This window comes from Artemia franciscana, chromosome 1, assembly GCF_032884065.1.
Source record: "Artemia franciscana chromosome 1, ASM3288406v1, whole genome shotgun sequence".
NCBI classification, from domain to species: Eukaryota; Metazoa; Arthropoda; class Branchiopoda; order Anostraca; family Artemiidae; genus Artemia; species Artemia franciscana.
Genome location: NC_088863.1, coordinates 30376010 through 30395824, shown reverse-complemented (window position 1 = coordinate 30395824; position 19815 = coordinate 30376010). Strand labels below are relative to the sequence as shown.

Here is a 19815-nt window from a genome sequence, read left to right as displayed (position 1 = left end):
ACTTATTTTTCTCTGTAAGCTTTCTTGTATCCTATTTAAAAATCTTAAGAGTAAAAATTGAGTTGTCGTTTTGATTGTACCCGCGAAGATGTTGCCCCCAACAACAGAGTTTGTCAAAATTTACCGCTCTCTAAGCCTATGACTTCAGCAGTTTTAGCTCCGTCAAGTAATTTGTTTAGTTTTGCAAAGTTAAAACCAACTAAGGCATTTTTTTTTATGAAAAAGTAATAACCAGGGAAAATGGGATTGTTTTTATTAAACAGCAGCAACGTGCTCGGTAAAGACAAATGCTGAGAAGAAAACTGGATGATAGAGGAATTAAAATTGTTCGTTGAGCCCACGAATATTGCCTATTGCTGCAATTTTGTCTGTGAAGCCGAGCTCTGGCTTCAAATCCCGATTCCCTAAAATATCTTGAATGCACTCTTCCGGGAACTCCTCCAGGAAGTCCCTTTGAATTTAATATGGGTCAAAACTCCTACAAATATTATTTTTTTATTCCAATGAACTATGTCAGGCTTGTCTTGTGGGTTTCTCAACCCCTCAAAAAGCTATTCACGAGTGCCTCTTGCCCTCAGGCCCCCAAAAGTTAATACCTTTATCTTCAACGATTCCCACAAAAGTCCTGGACCATTTAGATCTTTATTTATTCTTATTTCATAGTTTATCTAAGGGCATGCTTGACTGCTTTTCTTCTTGGATAGGCCAAAAGATAATTGCAAGGCAATTCATGCTAAAATTTAACCTAACGACATTCGGTGAAATTAGATTTGGTACCAACCCATATCAAGGGTCGAAAGTTACGTTTCTCGGTTCTCCCGATTAATGTATCAGCAATGTTGTTTCCCAACCAATCAGATAGTTTCGATTTTTGACTATTCCCTTTTAATTGTCTTAATGAACCCCCTTGTAAATATCGTCAGTATGACAATCTTCTGATAGCTAAGCTTATTGGTTAATCCACTCTTTATAACCATAGGAAAAGACGGTGAAAAGTCTTGCAATGTACCCAAAATTTTTCTTTTATCATGATTAAATAAAACAAAACAAGATGAGAGGAAAGAATGATATTAAAACATAAAAAGGACAGAAATCATCCTATATATGAATGGGCTGCCGCCTCCGCTCGTATACCAAAGTCTGGTTATTGCTTTTGAATACATTTTAGACTACAATAAGTGTAGCAACTTGGTAATTGCAATAGTTCTGTTTAAATATTGTCTTTCAAAACAATTGGAATTCAAATTTTATTGTTTAAAGCTAATTTAACTAAACGAGACTTATCGTTCCCGAAGTATATAAAAAAAAATCATGATGGCGGTAGCCCATTATATATACGATAATTTCTGTCCATTTAAGTTTAATGTCACTTTTTACCATACATTCCTTTCAAAATACTTATTTGTCAAATTTTGTGTTTATTTTCAAGGTCATATTCAAAGTAATACTAAATGTGACAGGGCTGTCACCTCATCCTTCTGGTCTTCACGGTCCAACCCTTTAACTGATTTAAAAAAAGTTCGTTTTTCTCTTAAAAATAATCTCTTTGTGCAACAAGAGGGGTGATGTCGTCCTTCAGTACCCATATTTTACGCTATGTCCAATTATGTTTCTTCAAGTAAATGGAGGTTACGAGGAAATTATCCCATATTAGTCGGAGGGACCTTTCCAAGCAATCTCGAAAAATTGGACCTAAAATATAATTTTGAAAGTATTAGAGCGCCCATAATAAAAATATTTAATACTCCCCGTAACAGTTGGTATGTAACTGTGCAGTACTATATAGCTTTTTTCTTGTCACATGGTCTATTACTTCAGTTCATTTTGTATAAACTGCATATATGTTCAAGAATATGACACCGTATGGAAGTACAGCCTCTGAGTCTGGGAGATTACCGAAATAACTCCTCGAGGTTTCTAAAATGATTGATCATCTCAGAATTTCTGCTTGACAGCATGTTGGTGTTACTTGCCCTGGCATTTTTATTTCACAAAAAATGTATTTTTAATATGATCTCTATTGCTACTTTAAAAGATTACTTTAACTTTTAGTTTCTGTTAAAATGAACTCTGTCAGTATTGTAATACCACCGGCTCAACTCGATCAGCCCTAGTGAAATAAAGCTTTCGGCTATTATGATTACCATGATTCAGGTATACTGAGCGTGACTGTTTGATAAATATAATAAAACCCTCTTTTTTACTTTTCACCTCCACTTCTAAAAGTGTATCGTGGGGCCGGCTGGGCCCCAAAATTTTCTGTTTCCACTATTTGTTCTGCTGTTGATCGGTATCTATATGGTTCGATTGGAAAAGCCTAATATTATATAAATGGTTCTTATCTATTACTAGCAATATTAGTCTCAGTCATATTATTGTGTAACTGATTTTCATCATTTACTGGTTGCTTTGCTTTGGGGTGTGACAGCTTAAACAATCCTGCTAATAAAGGCGGATGACTTGTCGTATGTTTGTTGAATTCTGTCTTATCACAAGCAATAAAGATAAAGGTACTATTATTGCTTTTGATATGCTGAGAAAACTGAGTGAGAACAGGAAGCCAACCGCCACAAGTCCATAATTGCGTCAAACAAGGCTTAATTAATCCCTGTGTAGTTATGCCGACTTGGGTTTTGTTAAAGCTTTTATTTTTGAGATTTCACACGTGCGTCCAATTATCCTAAGAAGTCTCATCACTCAATGTGTAGAAATCTTTTGTCTCTTTGGAGAACTGATAAAATGGGTTTCAAAGGAGACAGTTTCGTGACGACGAACACATATTTGTTTTAAAGTGTATTACAGATTTCTAAGAAACTAAAATCTATCGTTATTTTTAAATGTTGTAGGACACTGTATAAGTCTGTAATTCCCAATCTTTATCTTGAAGGATTTGTTAATTATTTACTACTAAAGGCCCCAATCAGTGTTACACAATTAGTAGTCTTACACAATTACAAATCTAGAAAATTTAATAGCAATGAAAAACTAATAAAAATATATATAGCTTGGAAAGCTTATTTTCACGGAGTTCTTTTTCTTTATTGTTGGTCACTAAATTGTCTCAAAGGTACAAAATGAGGTCCAAACTCTTTTTAAATCTCAGACTTAAAATGATTAAAAGAAGAAATGTAAATTATATGCAGCAATTCCACGTAATTGTAGACCATGGCCACTCGCAAAATCGCTGCTTGGCGTCGCTGAGGCTATAATATAATCCTCCCCATCGTCCAAAGACATCCAGAATATTATTAGCTATACTTATTTCCTTATTTTAGTGCATTTAACGCCATTAGTCGGTTTGAAAATATTTCAGTAAGAAATAATTTAGCAGAGGATTGAAATTTTCCAGTGAATCTGCGGTGTTTTGGTCACACAGGAGTGTCAAATAGGATGGAAAAAGTCGTATTTTTAGACATCCTATTCCGCGCTAAAGAATTAACGGCTTGGAACGTGGAACGACAAAACAGTTGAACATAGACCATCAATCCTTGGAAAATCTTCACAGAAATTTGACCTGTATTTCTTTAGTTGCCTCCGGGTTGGAATTCGCACTGATTTAGTCTATCTTTTGTTATATTAAAGAAATACGATAGCATAATGAGGTTGTGGCTGTACAAATATTGCATCACTATATGATCATATAGTATGCACATGAAGGTTGGAATCTTAGGTGGAGGGGAATCCTTTTATCCTGGGGAAATTACGCAAAAGTGTATATTAGGGCTATTTAACCTTATATGCAGATGAAGAATTGATATCCGTGTACATAGTGAGCAGCGTTGTCTATAGTGATGGCCAAACTTGTATGTATTTGATGGCCAAACTTTTATTACTCCCGCCCCTTCCGAGCTTGAACTAATGAGATTTTTCATAGAATTTTCTGATTGGATCAAGTTAACGCCAGTAGCGCCGAGGAAAGCTGTAAGTCCTCTGTCCCTTCGATTTGTTGGTTTTTAAAAATAGCTTTTTTGGGATATTATCTTCAAAAAATGATTTTTTTGGTATTTTCGTTGAAATAACTGAATAGAAGGCAACTTTTCCCCCTCCTAAATATTGAAAACATATTTTGCCCCACTCTCTTTAATATTTGCAAAGTGACGCCAATGATTAACACTAGCTAAATGTAGTATAAGTAAAATATCTTTTTAAACGGGTCTTCTGTCCAAAGTTTTATGAGGGTTTAGCCTTTATTAATAAACAACGAAAGAACAGGGGCTGAATTACGTGAAATTGTCGGCTGGCTCAGGGCCCATTCTCTTATAAAATTCTGTGAAAGTACAAGGTTTATATATTAGGAAAGTTATAGCATGCTTTTAAATTCAGCATAGTTTGTCGGCTAAATCAGAAAATGTCAAAAAATTTAAGTTATGTGTTAAGATGAATGCATGCTTGAACAACCATGGCGAAAGAAATGATTGCCATATAAAAGCATATTCTTGAATTTTTATTGATGTAATGGTAATATAGATTATATATGGTTATAGATTAGTAGATGCTGTCACAAATTGATCAAAGTGGTGGATTATAACTATGGACAAACGTTCCAAAATCATTAGATCCATCAGCATCAATTAAGTATGGACAGGTGAGCGTCTTGTAAACAATGATTAGATTTTAAGCCCGGGGTTGAATCTGTTTAGCCCGTGTTAGATAACCACATAAACCGCATTTAATTGATGTAAAATTTTCATAAGGTGGGACTGACTAATACTTTAGCCACTTGTTTAAATGGCTTCAAGCTTCTCAAAAACCTGCCTTTAATTAATGACGGATATTCTTAGAAACTCTCGGCTATCAGACTGTTGTTTATGGCATATTATTTGTAAGGACGTGGCAGTCTTTTCGACTGTTGCTTGGTGTGGCAGCTCATTTTGACCACTTATCTGTTGTGTCTCTGTTGCATTCTTAAAGGCGGAAGTTTCTTCCTTTTTTTATTGTATAACTTGAAAGAGCAGAATAACATCTCCTTGCATATCATGATCAGATAAGTGTATAGCTACTGTGGGAAGCCGGGAAATCCCTATTACTGTTAGACCAACCTAAAACACCCCTGGAAAAAATGTTCAGCCCCTCCCTTCTTTTTTAAAACTGGACTGTAACTATTCTATGGTTGTAATTATGCTTTTTTTGTAGATACTTATTTACAGGTTGCACGTGAAAGGGACACGTTCTTCTCGCTAAAATTTTTTGAAAGAAAATATATTACGAATTCTAGAAAACGGCCCTGTCGGAACAAAATATCTATATGCAGTCTAAGTTTTACTTTTTTAGACTTTATGCTTTTTTTTATTTTCGGAAGGTTGACCAAGACTTTAAAATTGACATAGGACCATTAGATTGCCTGAAATGAGAGGCAAACAAGGGACGCCTACCTATGGTCTTAGGCAGGGCTGTGTTTTGAACTCCCTGTTTGCAGGTGTGAGTAAAAACCTGATTATGTATAGGCTATAGACCGATACAGTAAAAAAAAAGGCTGAAGTACCATTGCCAAAAGTAATTTCTGTCTCTGATTCAGCTCTAATTCCTTCAGTTTTTTTCTTCTTTTCTTTTTTTTTATTCCTTGAGTTTTTTCTTCTTTTCTTTTGTTTATTCCTTCATTATTTTTTTTTGCCCATTTTGTGCCAAAAAATTAATATGGTAGTAAAAAAAAAAGTGAAATTAGGAAATTCATAACGACTTGGCAAGATGAATATGTTTTCCTATTTTTTTTTTCTGAGTATGAGAACTCTTCATATTATGATAGTTCTAAGTGGGGGTCTTTTTCATTGAGCCAGAAAATAGCTAAGCCACAACATCAATGTTAAAATACCAGTACTCTTAAAATACCATGGTATCCCTAAAAATTACTACATCACGTAATTTCTTAAATTGCCAGTTCATGTAATTCATTAATCCTGTAATAAAAAAGGAAACGTTAACTTTTCAGAAGATATTATATATTCCCGCTATAGACTAATTAATTAGTAGTAAATTCAGTCACTATTCTCAAAAATTAATTCTTTGAAAATGAGCTGTTATTCCAGGCGCTTGCATGTTGATCTGTTCTGGGGGAAGCCAGACCCGGCTGTGTAACCAAAAATAGGCGACGAATGAACGGCAATAGTGATGGGGTTGGGGGACACTGGGGCCGAATGCTACGTACTTTCCTGTTTTATTCTTATACTAGTTCAGCTTAAAGAATAGTAGCATAATAAGTGGAAACTAATATCAAATGACTGTAAGACTAGACATGTATAAAGAAATTTACTTTCGGGATGCACGACATCAAAAAAAGTAATCACAAAATAGACAAGTTATATGTAAGCATAAGAAATCTTAAGGAAAACTTCGTATTTTTGGGGTAGGGACAAGGGGTTCAAAACCCTCTTCTTATATACGTGCCTCTACCCAACCAATATAATTTTCCAAAATAAGTTTCATAACTTCTCCTTTATGGTTAGTAAGCAGCATACAAGCACGTAAGGTAGATCAGGCGGATTTCTTCCATGACTCCCTCGAAGAACGCTTCCCAGTAAGGTCCTAGTAAGATGTACTATGCTGAAACATTGGAGATCTTCCCACTCTCCTCTAAAAAAATATCCGTATTACTCTAATGGTGTATTCTGTGCTGGCTTTAGAGGGCGCGATTTTTTTTATGAGTATGCCTGCAATTAAAGGGATTCAAGCATAAGTTTTATTCTGCTTCCAGTTACCGGAGTTTGATTTGTCTAAGGGCTATCCATGAACGCCCGACTGAGTAGTTTCTGTACTTTTTTTTCTAATCTGGTTCCTGACTTTGTGATAACGACAAAATGAACATCTAGATTCAGGTGAGGATAGATGCATCTTGCGCTCGGTATTGCTCATTAGATATTCATAGAATTGAAAGGTCTGAATAGCAGAGTGTGGGAACGTCGAGAACCAGAAAAATAACTCAACGCTTCCGCAAGACGATTGGTCTGTAGTTTATTGGCTGCATCGCGATACCACTCATAGCTTGGTCGATATTTTTAACAAACTGATGAGATTCGTTTAGCACGGAGACCCCGGGATATCATAAAATATGTGAGAGGTTTGACATTTAAGTGAATAAATCATCATCTAATGGGATCAAATCTTCGCTCGCATCTACACCGCATCAAACATTTCAAAAATAGCCGAAATCAGATAAAGAATGTGGTCTGATTAAAAGAATTTTTTTCATGGGAATGGTTTTCAAAATAATCAACAATTATTTTGTTAATTACTCTTAAGTCAGTTTTTTTGTTAGGTCTAGCTAGCAAAGTTTGAATTAGCGTTTCAGGAAAGCAGCCATATTAGGTCATAATAAGAGTTAGTTCTTATTCTATCATCACCGATTACTGAGTACACATATACGGCAGGACTTATATATGTGTTTCTTAACCAATCCCCTGGTCCCCGCATCAAATTGTATTACATGATTCTGTCCCTCTTTAAAATAATACACAAGACTTTGCGGGAATAACACCTTATGTACGCCAAATTGTGACTTATAGAAATTCTGTCTAAAATTAATTCCTGGAATCATTTCTAGCGCTCCGGGTTGGGAGCTGTTGTTTTATTTTCCTTGCAGCATTCTGTATCCTAACCTTTAGCTGAAATGTCCTATTACCCTTGGTTGGCTTGGAAGTCACGATTTGACGGTGCAAATCGATGACGCCGAAGGTAGTAAGCCCACTAGTACATTTTATACATTGATGGCCAAGTTGCCACAAATTCTACACTGGTGCGTTTTCATGTTCACTTTATCCATACTTTCGGGGATTATTCACATACGGAATGGTGCATACTTTCGGAGATTATTCACAAATGTGCTATTCACATACGGAATAAGGACGTACACAAAGCGGCTGCATTTGTTACCTTATGAAAAATCCTCTTGTAAAGCCACATTTCTCTACTTAATTCTAAATTTTCTGGCAGTATCTTTCAATGAGATATTAAAACTGCAAAATATTGTTTTCGCAGTAACTATTCCCTCGAGATTTTAGATAACTTTTGATGCGCTATATTTATGTATCACTGACCAAATCTACCACAAAATTATGGTAATAAACTTAATTTGATGACTACGATTGTCCATTTGATCTTGTACGCTTAAAAGTGGTGCGTGACTGTTTCTAATATTTACACATTAAATCTGTCTCTCTTTTATAACTCTTCTCTATCTTTTTTGCATTTCTATCGTTTTTATTATTCTTCTTTTTCCTCTCCTAATTCATTCTAGTATCAGATCTTGGCTAATTTAACGTTGTACGTTGGATTAAGATATTGGCACACTGTCGATGGTAATTCGTGTGTAAAGTTAAGACTCAATAAACCTTTAATTGTTTAGATTTCCAATTTTATCTCCCTTTCACTATTTCTCACAGCGATAATTATTCGTAACACGCCATTTAGTTTTTTTCTTTGCTTCGTTTAATGGTTTGTTAATGTTACATTAGTGTTTTTGGCGCCAGAAGCAGGGATTTGATGAGATTACTAGTGTTGAGTAGTGCAAATTGTTTCGATCATTTCTTTGTGTCATGTCCGAATCTCGTATCTACATCTGCCACTCCTATGGCTATCTCTGCCTTGTTTACCACCGTTGTTGCCGTAGTTTATTGCTTGGCATGAATCCTGGTTTCACAGGTTTGAATGATGCGAAATATGCCGACAATCTGTGGTCGAGACTTTTACGATTAAGTTGCATGCAGCAGACTAACATTAAGGTTGTTTATTATATTCCTATTCTGTCGTGTGTTGGACTTCATTTTAGTCTCTCCCTCTCTCATTTGTTCCACCCAAATTCACTTTCACCGTGAAGTATGGGAACATGGATCCTAAAGCTGATCTTACCCCTCCCCCTCTTGCCCACAGCGTTCTCATGGGAGCTGCGAGATGATCACTCACTATTAAGAGATACTAAAAATAAATACTATGATTTTTTTTAACTGCTAACTCTTTAGAAGTCGTGATTTTAACCGAGCGGTAGGTCGTTTTTATCTCCGAAAAGTGCGGGTTTTCCAATTGAAAGTGTTACGCGATGATCGTTAGTTAATTCTTTGTGGATCAATTTTTTTATTTGAATTTACATTTTTTGTCTAAGACTACGAGTCCTTTCATGCAAGTGATAGAATTTGTTTTACTAAGATTGTAGGAGATGAAAAGATATCCCTTTTTTAAACTAGTGTTTTCTTTATTTTATTTTATTCGGATTTCTTTTAAGCTCGCGATTGAACGAATACGATTATAAAATAGCCTATTAGTCTTTGAATCTCTGACGAGGTTAAGTTAAGCTTTTTGCTCTGCCTTTTGAACAGTTCTAGCCGTATTGTCATAAATTGTTTAACTTCCATTGAAGATATTAGAAACCATGTCTCAATCTCTTTGCTGAATCCAGTGTTTATCATTTAATTTCTTCTTCATTCTTTTAGTTGTTGTTTTTTCAGTATGACATTATTGCTTATAATTACAAAAGTTGTGTTATCAATGTATTGTGCATTATTTTGTTGCAGACGGTGCTTAATCCAGATTGCTTACTTTTGAAAGGTTGTCGCTTGAAGTGGCAGCTGAAAACGAGCTATTTGTTCCGATGTCAATTTTCCGATTGATTTTACTTCCGAGTGTAACTTCTTAGTGTAAATCCTAAAAATAAATATTGACATTAAATTAAGAACCCCTCAACTCTTCACTTTAGGTGTGAACTTGGCGCAGATTGTGGGCGAGTGTGTGTGCCGAGATGATTTTGCATTTTTGTCTCTTGTGTATGGTATGTCGGCTATGTTTGCTTTAGGATGTAACCAACAATTGATGACATGTCTGGAATAGTCTTCAGTATAATATGACATGTTTGGAAGTTCATGAAGTTGAAACTCTATGTCTGGAGGACTCTGTAGAAAGAACCTCCTTTTTTACTCTTGTCTTTGATGGTGCTGAGAGACATTAATAAGTTCATGTTTTGCCATTTCTTTTCAACAACTGGGATATTAACTGGTACTTGTCTATTAGATAGTACACACTCGAGAGCTTATATCACGAAGATGAGACAATACCCGGTGTTCACGCTGTCTATACCAGACAATTACCTTCGGCTCGTTGGGGAACTACATAATAGCTATGTTTAAATTAAACATTTTGTTGGTATTTTGGTAATGTCAGGTTAGATTAGGTCACGTATTTATTACAATGCCCTTCTGTAATTCTTTGAGGTAGTTTTCATAATTTTGTTACTAAAATATTGCATTTTCATCATATTTTGTTTTATTTCATTAGTATTCACCAAACTTCACTTCTCGAGTGTGTATTATATAACAGTCAAGTACATATCAATTTAAAGAAAACAACCATACAGGATGTAAAAATTATACTTCTTTACTTTCGTTGATCTGCAAGTTTGTACCCGAGAGGATTCCAGGTTTTTCCCCTCCCCCCACGTACATGGGAAATATAAATATATGCGCTTTAATGTGTTAATGTGTTAAAACTTATTATGATTTGTATGTTGTTCTTTGTTATGCTTTAGTTTTAAATCATTTGGTAACTGTTTAAGGGGAAATTTTAATACAATCATAATTAATATTTACGGGTTTTCTTTCCCTTATTTTCTTTTTAAAACAACTCCCATTTTGTATCTAATATTTCTCTGGACATAAACTAATCACATACAACATCTATCATCAGCTGATAGTAACATTTTATGTTAGAATTTTAGCCATAAAAACTCCCGAATGCATTTTAATATCCTATAACTAAATTCTATAAACGTGAAACCTGCTGTTTTTCTTCCCGATGCGCTACCCATTTCATTTGCAGTTGTTTGCGATGATACTGACGCGAGATTGATCGTTCTGTGCCTTCACGCAGAGAGGCCGGGGGAAAAAAGAGCCCTTGCTGTGACAACCATTTAACCTTCGAAACCGTTTATTATTCTAGACGACCAAGTCAATTTTACTTCTGCATTTTTAGACCAACTCATTTTTGTTCCGGGTTTTCACTAATCAAAAAGCCTTAGATTGATTTGATTTCAGTATTTGTGGACGAGCTTTTATCTAAAAAAAAGTCCGAATTCAAGATAAATTGAATAATTCTGCCCATTACAGAAATTTTACTTTTTTAGGGCATTTTGTTGAACATTCTTTTCACCATTGTAATGAATAGGCTCTAAGAAATTACGCTTTAAAGATTCTAATCGGAATGCAATCAGGAAATCACACTGGACTCGGTGAATATAGGCCAAACTCTAGTCTTCCCAAACATTTTCCTTCTTTTGTCGGGAGAGGGGATTTGTTAAGAAAATATAGGCAACCAATGTGGAAATGTTAAAAAAAAAAATGTTGTGAATCGTAAAAATCGTAAGAAATTGGAAAGGTGGGCCCAACCGCCCCTTCTCCCTGCATGCGCGCCATGAATATGACCTTCCAGTCACAGGTTTAATTATCCAAAATGGGCTCTGAGTATACGTCCAGGCTCTTTCTTTCACCAGGGATTTTCGTAAATAACATCAAAGTTGATGATAACTATTTAAATGTATTGGGGTCTGATTTCTTAAAGCTACAATTATTATTATTACTTCTAGCTCAGAGAAGAGGTGGTTCCGCTAAACTCCTTACAATCGTAAATATATGGTCCTGGTGCTCCTTATTCTTACATTTCCTGTACACTTGTATTTTGCCTCGTACGTTTCGAGTGCCCATCTCAAATATTATTTGACACCCAAATTAAAGCACAGGCACGTTTTCTCTGGATGCGTAGCTGTATTTCAGCTATTGGATTTGAAACACTGCAAATGAGTTTTTCATTTCCTAATGTAAGGCAATCTGTGTAAAACTCTTAATTATTTTGTCCTAGGAGATGATTCATTTCGTCTCTGGTCTTCACCGGGGTTGCCACCCTTAGTGATTTATCACTATTTCTAGTGATTTTTTTATACTGCCTAAACGAAAAAAAATCCCTAAATCAGTACGGACATCATTACATTATTGAAGGAAGTCACTAAGTCAACCAAACAATCATTAAAATCTAGTGATTTTTTACTCACCTGGCTGCAACCCTGGTCTTCACCCGCTTGGCAAAGCTTTGTCCTGTACCTGCCTCTTGAATATCTGAGTTATGAAAACATAAAGTAGCAAATTTTTGCATTTTGAGTGCTCAGGAGCAGTTACTCTTATGTTTTCTCCCTCCATGCTAGTAAAAATACGTGAGAACAAATCCTATTTTCTGGGCCATTACACGAGACACATGGTGTTTGGAAATGTTTAGTGGAATTCCAAGTCAATTATTTCTTAATTGAATTTCACCTTATCTTTTAAGGTCAGGATCTCGACCTAATGAAGTTTCGGAAATAGAGTCAATTAGAAGCTGGTCTGGAAATGTTTGTTGCCCATATGTTTCTTCTATGTTGTCTGTTTATGCTCAGCTTGTAAGAAAATCGAATTTTGGTTTTAAATTTACATTTTAGTTCTTTCTATAATGGGCATTTAACTTGTGACAAATTCCAAAAACTTTATTTATTTAAAGTTTTAAGACCCGGGTAGAAGAATTGGATAGGGAGTAAGAAGCGTGAAAAATGTCATGCAACATTATCGGGGTTCTCAAAGGTAGATTATTGCCCCATTCCCTCCCCCAAAAATCGGTACTTTCGGAACTGAATTATCCTGTCTTGATAATTTAAATAGGTCTTGTGGAATTGGAACCAGCTCTGATTCAACAGGTGGAGTATAATTCAAATTATATCTATGTAACTTTTGAGGATTAAGGTTTATATTGTACGATAGCATGAATGGCCGCAATCCTAAGCAGTAATTTATCGGAGGACGTGCATTAAATTCCAAAATTACCAGTTTTACGTAAAAATACCATAAAATATACCTCATCTAAGAATAAAAAACACTATCGGTGTTGGAATTAGTTTCTCTTTTTTTAATATATGTATGCTATTGGTGAGCTTCCGTGGCTGTGATGGCCTCAGGTGGCGGTGGTGAGTTGTTGTTAGCAGTAGTATAGTAGTATTGGTGAATATAACCTATGCTTAACGTTATCTTCTTCTCACTTTTACTTTGTTAGTTAAATTTTTTGTCATGCCTAGAAACTTTCTTTTTAATACTTTGGATCCGAAGGACCTAAGCATTATTTTATTGAATTGGAATAATGTTTTAGAGTTTAGGTTCGTATGCAGAGTAGCATGAAGGGTCAGTTTCAATCCAAAGACTTTGTGTCAGGAAACCCACGTTGATCGCAAGATTAAGTGAGATGTTCTCTGGGCAATGTTTTTTATGCTATTTTTTCATAGTCCAGCTTTAATGTTAAGGTAGACAACAATTCCGGCATCATTCAGTAGTTGAAGTGGAAATTCGTCAGTCTATAGAATTACCTATTCGAAAATTGCTTTGTATTTGGTTTTTAGTTGAAAAAATATGCTTAAAATATGCAAAACGTGGAAAGTGTTAAAACTCTTGTTTATCAAGTAATACAAAATATGGGCGACCAGGGACAACTTCTCCGTGATATTCTGAATGACAAATCTCCCGAAAAATGTGAAAATGGGTCTAAATTCACTTGCTGACTACATGTAAAGCCCCCGGAAATATGTTAGGATGTTTTTCCTCAAAATATCAGCCTTGAGTGTATATACATATATATATATATATATATATATATATATATATATATATATATATATATATATATATATATATATATATATATATATATATATATATATATATATATATTGGTTTATTTGTGGCACATATTTCCTTGTTTTCTTGCATGACATTTTGGATTAAATCTGTGTTTATAACGTATTTTCATTTTATTGTCACTTGTTCGTGTTATAATATAACAAGTTCATGGGAGCAATGACGGAATAAATTCCGACTCGATTTTGCTGTAAGATGATAACAGTCTGTAATAACCAGAAGGTAGATAATGTGATTAATAAAATCGCCCATTTGTGCTAATAGTCTGTTAAAACTGGCACAATGAAGCAAAATTCAAGGTGAGGCGGGGCCTACAATTGAAAGGAATCAAAGCTAGCGTTCGCTATTTCCTCTTATCTCTAAATTATTTGCATATTTACTTCACTTGTGTTTGTTTAACCGCGTTCTTCTGAAGTAAGATGACTTGTAAAAAATAATATGAAAATACTTGGCTAACATCAAGGCACTGGAGAACAGAATAAAGAGTTAATGTTTGTATAGGAATTTCTACTCTCCCGCGAACTCTCAGTCGGCTGATGGTTAGGTGGCTTAGGTGGTTCTATATTTCAACCTCTTATGGTTTTATTTTCTCTGTTTGGATACAGAATTCTCTGCAATCCTGTGGAATTAATGTTTTAAACGTATTGCAAACGTTTTGCAATCGTTCAATGGCTGACTTTGAGCATTTTTATGCTAAAAAGTGGTTGAAAAAAGAAATTTTTCTTATTTTAGTGCAAGTTTAGCTCAATCTCTAAGACAGAGCATGAGTAATATCATAAATTTTCCTTGATGAATAGATGGTTTTGAAACTCATGAATCCGACGACATCTGTATATCATTTTCGGTGACAGTTACAGCTGTAGGCTGGCCCAAAAATCGGATGTTTCAGAGGGGAAATAAACTTTAAGGTAACTTGAACAGTCCAGTAAAACTGGGACTAATGGCTGGTAATTCCGGCTAAATGTTAAAGAATTGCCTATTCGGAATGAGAATTTAGTAATACGTATCGAGATTCAGCTAATGGTAAAAATCGGTTGAAACTCATGCTAGTGATCAGGTTTTACTTTTCCTGCAGGGAAATTTAATGGGTTGTAAAATTTCGAGGATTAAATCCAATCAGTTTTGTTTTGCTTTTGCAGGATTATTTAGTTGGTCACTTTCGTTTCGTTATAATAGATAAAGTTTTTCCCAAAAAGTCCCCCATCTTGGAGCACCATGGATAAAAAAAGAGGATAAAGATTTCCCAGAGCCATTGCTGGCGCATAGAGCGTCAAATCGACGTTTCAGTTGGTGGGTGTTTTTACAGGGACCTGTTGCAAGCTTGTCGCCCAACTTTGCTGCGGCGGAGGGAGCACCATATCTATCGCAAATTTTTGTCGCGCCTAGCACAGTCCCCAAGGCGTTTGGTACAGTTCCACCACGTTTGGCACGTGCCACCTCGTATAGGTGATTACCGAAAGTTGGCACCTCACAGTTTTCCCCAAAAAATTTCAAGTTTGAATACTCAGTTCAGCCGACACTAATGATCTCCAAAAGTTGTTCTCAATCGTTTTTGGTTGTGTATATCCATCCAAAATCAGTCTCTTTCGCTTAATTTATATATGAAAAAAAACTCGGTACTTGTTGATTATTGGAAACACATCCAAAAAGTGAAGTTATGTTAATCCTAAGAAAAAATAACAAAATATGATGATAAAATAATACTTAAGAAACAAAATTATGGAGACCCAACCTAACGTAAACTAACCTAACCCCTACTCCCACTTCTAATGTGCAAATATATAGCCCAAACTCTATAAGTTCAATGAATTGAATTGTATCATCCATCACTTGTTTTTGTAGCTATAAAATCGGTTTTCTGAAATGTAACCTAAGCGTACTTCTTGAATGTGTTTAGAATAACCGACAAATATCAAAAACTCTTATGTTTCGAACATTAAATGTCTAAAATACGTATGTCAAAGTACTTAATAGATTATGGTATAAGTTTTCATATTGATTTCCCTTCAAATGGTAAACAATCACATCTCGGTCTCTTACTTGCCTTTCCATTTTCATTATTGATATCCATGTTATACTGTTTGGACTTTCATGGCTATTGCTGCTTTTTGTGACTGTTTTACTCCAGTATTTCTCGTAACATCGTCTATTGTGAAATGGTTCATTCAAAGACATATGAGAATTTAAAGTGGAACTCCATCAAATTCTGCTCGCATGTCATGCTTCATAAAAGCTCTCTTTCGCACCGCTCTCACAAAGATCTTTTTGAGTGTTTCGGATTGAGGCACCTTTTTGATCGTTTTTCTTCCAGAAGGATCATTGAAGGTTTTTCCCACCCTTGTTAGTGAATTGAATGGACTTGATTTTTATAACAATTCAGAAATATCCGGGTTTGTGGCGTGCCAATCGGCCCCTTGAGGCTAAACAGCCGTCTGTTTCTTCGCACCATGGACTTCTTACCCAGCCCCGGGCTTTCAAGTTTCAGATTTTATATATTGATAAAACTAGCCTTTTTCGGGTCGTATGATAAGTACGGCAATACCGTAATAACTAGATGTACTAACTATAGGGATCCTGGACATGATCTTGCCTGAATAATGCAATAATTACTATATTGCTAGTCGGTTGTTCGTGCGGTTCGGTCCTAGATTTTGGATTGGTCGATAACAAAGGGATTAACTATTGACAAAAAAAAGCGATATCTTCAGATTTGAAACACAGGTAGAGTGTTGGGCCAGCTACTGTAATAAATAAATCATGTCTACAGCTCCCAAACGATGGCAATGAGTAAAAAAATGAAGACCTGATCTCTCACGGATTGGGGGGGGGGTGGATATGAAAAACGTGATAAATATGCATCTGTATCTGGTTTGTTAAAAAAAACTGGCAAAATAAGATTTAGTCTGGCCTTAAATATGAGCTATTATTGTTTGTTATCGAAATATTAAAGTAAATTGTAATGTATTTATATATGAAAATTATGTTCATGTTCCCAAATGATGAAATAAATCATGTTCCCAAATGATGCATTGAGTAAAAAAAATGAAGACCTAATCTCTTACGTATTGGGAGGGGTGGGTATGAAAAACGTGATAAATATGCGTCTGTATCTGGTTTTATTAAAAAAAAAAACTGCCAAATAAGATTTTGTCTGGCCTTAAATATGAGCTATTATTGTTTATTATCGAAATATTAAAGTAAATTGCAATGTATTTATATATGATTAGTCCATAACTGGTAGCTTTATCTTGGATGTATCATCTGGCTACCATAATAAAAAAAAGGATACACAGCGTGGAGTCAATTCACGAATATTTAAAGGGTGGCAAAATTTATTTCAAAAAATTCAAGGAGTGGGATTTTTTTTGTATTTATGCAATGGAAATATGAAAATAAATACTTTGTCAATGAAAATACCTCCCAAAAGGTATTTTCAAAATCTAGATGGGCAAAAATCTAGAGGGTACATGTCCCCCCAATTGACGCTACTAAATAGTGGATACGTATTTTTTGTTTGAAAAAAAATTGATTTTAATGAAGGTCTTGTCAAATTCAGTCTTCAGAATAAACTAAGGCAAACATAATCTTTATCTCTTTCTGTTATAGAAACGAACAAGAATCAATTTGTCTTACAGAAATTGCCCTAGCTTATTGTCATTCTTCATAGTAAAAATAAAGATTTTTTTTTTCAGCCAGGTGATGTGTTACCCATTTCTCTGATTTCGTTGTTTAATGCACAAATAACTTCGTTTTATATTGTATTTGACAATAAACCGACGTTAGATCAATGTTTTTGTATTCTCTTTCCTCTTTTTCTTCTAGAAATCGATATCATCTCAGAAAGTGGAGTTGACAAGATTAATAAGATTATTTTAGGCGAAATTCCAATGGGAAAGTTTTTTTCGTATATTTACACGGTTTTTATGCGCCATTACATTAGGGCTTACTGTCAGTTTGATTAGTGTTCTGGATTGCTTAGAGACTTCTTTTTTTTAATTCAATTTCAGAATTTTTTTGTTTTCTAGATTCCGGATAGACAACACTGATCATATCATCGATGTAAATAAAGGGAATTTAGCATTTGAATATGACCAAGTAAATATAATTTGTCCTGTTTATGCTCCGGGAACACATGAAGATGATGCAGAAAAATATATTATCTACAATGTAAGTATCTGTGATCTCTTTTCTCTTCGTTGTTTCTTTTTGTCTTAAATATTTCGTTGGTTTCACAGATTTTGATGACTTCAGTGCAGTTTTTTTCAAGCGTGCACATGCAAGAATCAATTTCGGGTGAAGGAGGGGGGCGGCAAGTCTGTTTGAATAGCATGGGATAGGCGAATTAGATGGTGATGGTGGAATTAGATTAAATATATGGTGAAAATGTTCGCCACCTGATTATTTTACGCCACCTAAATTATTCTTGTCTGCATTGCGCCTCAGTGTGGCAAGTCGGAAAATTGTGCAGCCTGAGACAGAAGTCCCCTATTGTAACCGGTGGTGAATGGCATAATATATACACCACAGCTTAGATATACAATACAGTTATGAAAACTCGACTTATTTTTGGGACACAGTGCGCGGTAGCGATGCTAGCGGCTGGAGACAGGAAACTGGTAGTCTGAATCTAAAAGACCGGAGCAATTGGACAAACAAATCAAAATTGCGTTCCCGCCTATGGTGTTGTAGTACGATCTAGGAGGCGCCAAGTTCAGGGCTCTGTACCAAAAGCTTCTCATTGGCAAGATAGGAGTTTTCATAACTGTATTGTATATCTAAGCTATGATATCTGGCACGTACGCAGGGGGGGGGGCTTTGGGCCCGCACCCCCCTGAAATTTTGTGAAATGTTTAATTTCCCCATGGTTTCTTGGGATTTCTGGAAAAAATTGGACATTTATTAAGAATCTAGATACATGTGTGAAGCCTTTTTGGGGGGATTTTACAGTGTGCAATTATCCGGTCAAGTCACTGTCCAATTATTAACCCATTCTCTGTCTAACTTTTTACCCTCTTTGAAGTAATTAGCAATTGTACTGTTAATTTTTTTTTTGCAAAGAGAGTTTGCTTTCCACAGCAAAATAGAAGTATCCTTGATATTAGGGCGTTTATCCCCCCTTTTCAGGATAAAGTACAGCTTTTAATGAATCAATTTTGGAAACTATAGTTTTTCATTAAAATCTACGTTTTTGCAATAGAAAAACTACCCCCCACAGCACCCATGTTGCACTGTTAACCCTAGAATTCCCCTTTCAGTGGGATATAATAGATGAATCACTGGTTCTAAATCGCTGTGAACATAACCTGAGCCTAAAACATACTTTTGAGGCTTCAGTCTTCTGCCCCCCATCCGCTATAATACTACAGATTAAAGTTAATCTGTAATTTCCGATATACGTGCTTTTTGCACTACTAAATAAAAAAGTGCTACTTTATATCTGCTGTTTCGAAGGTTTTGGGCCCCCCGAAAAAAAAAAAATTCCTGCGTACGTGCCTGTGTGATATACACTTGATTAATTAGTAACAAGCTGATTGATTAACTTATGCGTAGCAGAGCAGATCATTAGGTATTTCAGAGTTTTCTATTTTCAATTCAAATTTGCTCTTTCGTGAAAATCTGTGAGGCAATTTATATACTAATATCTGAAACTTAACAACCATACTTAAACACTTTTGTTTTTCATTTTTAAGTATGAGGAAATGATCATCACCAGGCCTGTTGTGAGGGGGATTGAACAAAATCCCGAGAGATACATAGCTATTTTTAAACTGGAAATTTATGATAAATTTACTTCGCTTTTTGAAATTCATACCGTAATCAAAATGTTTTTGTTTTGTAATTTGCCTTGTTTTTTTTTTGGTTGAATCGAACCATGAAAATCAAGAAGAATCTGCTGTTTAACAGTAAGATTTACTCCAACTCCAAGGTATCGGATCTCAAACTTTTAAAACTCTGACTCCTTTATGATCAAATACGAAATAATTTTTTTTGTGAACGTAAAGAAAGATATGAATGCTTAAAAACGAAAAGAAATCACTCCACGCATGAGGGGGACTAACCCCTCCTCACCCCCTCGCTTTCTACACCAAAGTTTTGTAGTACTTTAAAAATACTTCTTATTTCAATTCAACTTATT

The 19815-nt window shown here is 35.2% G+C and overlaps 1 protein-coding gene across 3 annotated transcripts in view; it reads left to right on the top strand.

Annotated features, from left to right (window-relative positions):
- The window catches only part of LOC136028403 (ephrin-B2a-like), a 251227-nt gene that overhangs the window by 176718 nt on the left and 54694 nt on the right, over nt 1-19815 (top strand). For all 3 annotated transcript variants that reach the window (XM_065706239.1, XM_065706248.1, XM_065706229.1), the window contains one exon: nt 17705-17846. In XM_065706239.1, the coding sequence (XP_065562311.1) occupies nt 17705-17846 (142 nt within the window). The remainder of the gene's footprint in view (nt 1-17704; nt 17847-19815) is intronic.